This window comes from Nicotiana sylvestris, chromosome 3, assembly GCF_000393655.2.
Source record: "Nicotiana sylvestris chromosome 3, ASM39365v2, whole genome shotgun sequence".
In the NCBI taxonomy this organism is placed as follows: Eukaryota; Viridiplantae; Streptophyta; class Magnoliopsida; order Solanales; family Solanaceae; genus Nicotiana; species Nicotiana sylvestris.
In genome coordinates this window covers 110,760,646-110,766,121 of record NC_091059.1, presented here as the reverse complement: position 1 = coordinate 110,766,121, position 5,476 = coordinate 110,760,646, and the positions used below count along the sequence as shown (strand labels likewise).

At 32.1% G+C, this 5,476-nt stretch overlaps 1 protein-coding gene across 1 annotated transcript; it reads right to left on the bottom strand.

Moving 5' to 3' along the window:
• Positions 1–1,282: 1,282 nt before the first annotated feature.
• On the bottom strand, positions 1,283–2,134 carry LOC104227814 (uncharacterized). Its single transcript, XM_070169617.1, has 3 exons — positions 1,928–2,134; positions 1,675–1,724; positions 1,283–1,586 (listed from the first exon to the last, which is right to left on the bottom strand). The coding sequence occupies exons 1-3, from the start codon at positions 2,132–2,134 to the stop codon at positions 1,283–1,285; spliced, it is 561 nt and encodes a 186-aa protein (XP_070025718.1).
• Positions 2,135–5,476: the final 3,342 nt, after the last annotated feature.

The following is a 5,476-nucleotide window of genomic DNA, read 5'->3' as shown; positions in this document are numbered from 1 at the left end:
TTGCATGGGATGAAGTTGACTATGTCATCATGCCCGTCAATATTGTAGAAAAATTCCATTGGGTGTTGGTCGTTTTCAACATTGCAGACATGCAACTTTATGCGTATGATTCCGTGGTCTCTTCATGCAGCCATTAAGTTGTTGAATCCTGTGTCGAAAATTTCTCTGTTATTATCCCTTTGTATTTGTCATGCACTAGTTTTTATGGGAAGAGTAAAGACATTAACTTCAAGAATACAAAGGCATACATCGAGAAACCTGTTACCGACCCTCTTAACATTCAGTGGATCGTTGGAGAGATTCCACAGCAAAAAGAAGGGTCACTGTAAAAAATCTATTCTCTCTTTCGATGCATTTAATTCTTTTTTTATTTCTAATTATTTGGTAAATATTTAAAAAAAATTGTTTTCTACAGCGATTGTGGTGTATTTGTTGCTGCCTTTGCGGAGTATGTTAGCCTTGGAGATTTTTCAATTCCCGCAGAAGACCTTTCTGATATTGACCAACATCGTAGACGCTATGGAGCGCTCCTATGGGACTATGCTACAAAGAAGCCAGAAGATGGGTCAATCAGTGAAAGTGAGGTTACGGGCATACTAGCAAGGAGGAAGGGTGCACTTGCATTGAATGAGAAAACAAGAGTCCAGAGAAAGAAGAAGTAGTGTCATGTATATGTAATTTAGTTGATGTTAGTTTGTAGGAGAAGTATAGTACACAACTTTCTGAACAATTCATTTGTGTTTTTATTGTAGCAGACCTTTCTATTTTGTTAATTTCTATCCAGTGTAGTAGTTCACTTGAAAATAACTTGGTGGTTTTATCTCCAGTTGTTTAATATTTACAGCACTTGTTCTTCATTATCTTAAACGTAGTTATTATGTTGTTAGAATACAATTTATCTACAAAAAAACTTCAAATTATCTACAATCTGGAAACACTGAATGTTGAGATTGTATATAATTTTATAGTTGAATATGTATATAATTTGTAGGGAATACCTCCAGTTGTATTTAATTTCTGTATATAACTGTCAGTTCAAGTTAAATTAATTTTTTTTAACTTGTAGTTATATTGTAGATAATAAATATTAACTGCTATAAACAGAATGTCAAAAATGGAGGTAAATGCTTGACACAATACAGAAAAATATGTTAACAAACACAGAAACAAATTGAAATTAACTATATTATGATCTTTAAAAACTTAAACGATTACACACAAAATTCTGTTAACTTGAACACACTAACAATTATTTTGAAATACTATTCTAACTACATGATATTTATTTCTTTTTGGGCGTATTCTTGCAAGATCTTTTGTTATGCCCTTCACCTCCACAGTTGCCATATGACACCTTGTACTTCTTTGACTTTAGTTCATCACAGGTTTTGTATCTTTCCTTTTGAGGTCTTCCTGGCTGCCTTTTATCTCCCGTAGGTGGATTTACTACTTCATCAGATATATATTGTGGCACATTCCATTTGCTTTCATCAGGAAGGGGATTTACTGGTATTTCATACGTACGCAGTAGGCTCTCCTTTGTGTAATACGGAGGGCAATAGTTTTCATAAGTTTCATTCCTGTGCCTTAAAGTTGCCAAAGCATGTGCACATGGAAGTTCATCAAGTTGGAACTGGCCACAGCTACATTTCTTGCTTTCAAGACACAATGTACCGCTTCACACCATCTATCACAGTATGAATATGATCTGTTGAAGCACTCACCTACAATTACATAACAAACAGAAAGAAAAATATATTCAATCATAAAAATAGATTATCTACAATTTATCTACAACTTATCTACAATTTATCTACAAATTATCTACAATCTACAAATTAACTACAATTTGTCTACAATTTATCTATAATATGGAAATACTATATATTAAAATATTATTTTTCTGCACCAAATAAACAGATCTTACCCTAAGTTTCTGAGATAATGTTCTGTTGTTCTCTAATTCTTTATTGAATTTGGACCCAAGGAGTGTGAATGTACCCTTTGCCTTCAATAACTTCTCATTCGTCCAACGTTCAAGAAGTGTCCTCATATACTCTAATAGGTCAAATATTGGCAGCTCTCTTGCATCTTTTGTTACAGCATTCAACGACTCTGCAATGTTTGATGTCATAGTCCAAGTTCTATTCACCGTTGCATGTACTCTTGACCATCTAGAGGTATGATTTAACACATGGGTCTATCTCTTCAATCTTCGACATCCTTTCATTAAACTCATCCAGAGTGTATGACCGTGTTGTCGCAAAGTACAATTCATTTAATTGTAGATGACCCTTCTTGAACTTTGCCCTTATATTTGTCCAAATATACCACATGCAAGAGTAGTGTGGCACGCCCGGATAAACAATTGATGTTGCCTTCAGGATACTCTCATTCCTATCTGAAACAACACACATTGAAGTTCTTTCACCATATGCTTGCTTGAATTGCTCAAAAAATCACTTCCATGATGCGTCGTTTTCCGAATCAACCACAGCATATGCCAAAGGCAATATTGTACCTACATTATTAGTCAAAAAATAATTAACTGACAGCTTTGAAAATGCATATAAAAACACAAATACATATAAACTACAATATATCTACAAAGTATCTACAATGTATCTACAATTTATAAACTGCCTACAAAATAACTACAATTTTACCTGCTGCATCCATTGTGCTTGCTGTCAGCATAATCCCCCTGTAGGCTGACTTTAAGAATGTCCCATCAACCACTACTACTGGTCTACAATATTTCCAACCAGTTATTGATGTACAAAGAGCAACAAATGCATATAAGAAGCATTCATCTGCTGTCTTTTTCAATTTAACAACTGAACAAGGATACGTCTTCTCAAGAATATAAAAATATTTTGGTAATTTGTTGTAGGAGTCAGCCGGATGACCTCTCAAAAACTATAAAGCCTTTTCCTTTGCTCTCCATGCTTGCATGTAGCTTAGGTTCACTCCGTGTTGGGACAACATGTCAGTTTGTATATCCTTTGGTGTGTAAACTGTCTTAGGATCACAATACTTTGGAATGATCATGCTACCAACTACAGCCGCAATATGTTTGCGTTGTATGAATGTATCGTCCATTAAGGTGCATGTGTGTTTTCGGTTGAAACTCCTGACCTTGAACATTGAAGAATCATTAATTGATGTTGCTTTGAAGTGCCAATTACAGTTTTCTCCAACGCATATAAGCCAGTAGCTACAAAAAAATACATTTATAATACAGGTTATGAATGTAGATGTAGCAAAAGGACTGTTTTAACATAAAGTAACACACTATACAATATAACTACTTTTCATCTACAATGTTTGAAAAACACATATCACAAGGAAAATACTGTTTATAATGATCTTTTCACCATTAATATATTCATACCTTCTGTGGCTAGATCTTTTAACCCTGAATTGGTACTTGTGCATGACAGAATAGTGCTTCATTACAGTTGCAATTGTTTGTTTGTCTTGATACACTTGTCCTTCTTCGATAATACTTTATGTACCTTCAGTTATTATTTCACTTTGATATTCCTCTATGACGGGAGAGGCTGGCATATCAAGTAACTTTATTGTCACCGACGAACCTGTATGAAAATATAGATAAACTGTATCATTACAATTTTGTAGAATCGTTGTAGATAAATTGTAGATGAGAGAAAATTTTGTAGTCAATATTTTTTTTCCACATAGATTGTAGTTTAATTGTAGTATAAATGTAGTAATTATGTAGATACCCTTACAAATAATACTGCTTTATACATACTTAAACTGATTTGTAGTATATTTGTAGAATTTTTGTAGAAAATTTGTAGATTAAGAGAAAAATTTTGTAGTCAACATTTTTTCAACATAGATTGTAGTTTAAGTGTAGTATAAATGTAGTAATTTTGTAAATAATCATGAAAACAATATTGATTTATACATCCTAAAACTGATGTGTAGTTTATTTGTAGATAAATGTAGGAATTTTATAGATATTACCATAAAATCAAACTTCCATAGAATTTGAAACATAACAAACCTGCACTTGTGTTCTCATTGGTAGTAGTCAATTCCATATTGAAATCTCGTACACTTATACATAACGGATACGATCCTAAGTTTTTATTCTCCTTTTTTGTCTCCATATACACACGAACCCCCATATCGTTCCTAATCTCCATTGGAGGACAATTCTCATTCTTTTATTTCTACAATTTTTTCCGAAGTATCAATCATTAATTGTTCTACAATTGTAGAAATCAACATACTGTAACTTGCATCCTCATCGAGCACAATGCCATCAACTTGAAAATCTCTAAATCTGTCATAACTATCCCAATTCCCATTTAATTGTAGCATGATTGGGATTTTGGACATGATTGCGTGTCTTTGCTGAGGTATTGTTCAATATTTTGTTGCTTTTTTGGTTTTTTGGATTAAGAAAAAAAGACGAAGAACAGAGTATCGGCAGAATTGATTTCTACAATTTGACTTGAATTTGTTGAATACTTTGTCGCTTTTTTGATCAGTGGATTGAGGAAAAAAGTCAACGAACTGAGCTTTTGCAGAACTGATTTCTACAATTTGATTCGAATTTGTTGACGATTTTGTCTTTTTTTGATTTGTGGTTTAAGGAAAAATATCGAAGAACAGAGTTTTTGCAGAAAAGAGTCTATGTAATTTGATTTTAAATTGAAGATAAAGGATTTCCGTTTCAAATTTGATCTGAAGGTCGCTAAATCAATTAGAATATTCTGTTCCTGATTTGTAGCGCGCCTAATTAGGAAGATTCAGCTACTAATAATTAGTATTTAATTAATGGTATAATAATTGTAGAAAAAGTGTGAACATGACGGGTAAATTAGAAATTATGCACATATTTGATAATAAAGTTTTATATATGGTATAAAAAGGAAAAAATCCCAATATTTAATTCCAGCTAAATATTTTTCTAAAGAATACATGTTAAAACTGTCTTTTCCTTTAACAACATCTAACGTAGGAAATTTTCTTTCCAAAGCTTTTCTTTAAAGAATATCTTAAATTATTGGTTTCCTCAAATCAAAAATTGGTTTCTTAAACCCATTAGATCCTTAAATGTTATAAACATTTTTTAAAGTATAAATAGCTAAGTTTAAAAGAGGTTAGTCGATGCACATTATTTCTACTTAATTATAATTCGTCACTTAGTTAGCCTATATTTAATACTTTAACACTTAGAAGACATAAAATTTAGCCTGCTTTTAATTGTGTGATAATTTTATATTAATTAACCTAAGTTTGGCAGGTTAACCATAGTTAACGAATCATATATGGTGCCTTTATAACCTTCCCTATAGGATTAATTAGAGCCCTTACTCATAATCTTAAAGGTAAGTAGACCATAAAATAGAGTTAATTTTAAGCATAACTAAGCTAAAATTAGTGTCCTAATTCACCATTAAATTTGTTAGGTGTCGACTTTTTTAATTAATTAAAC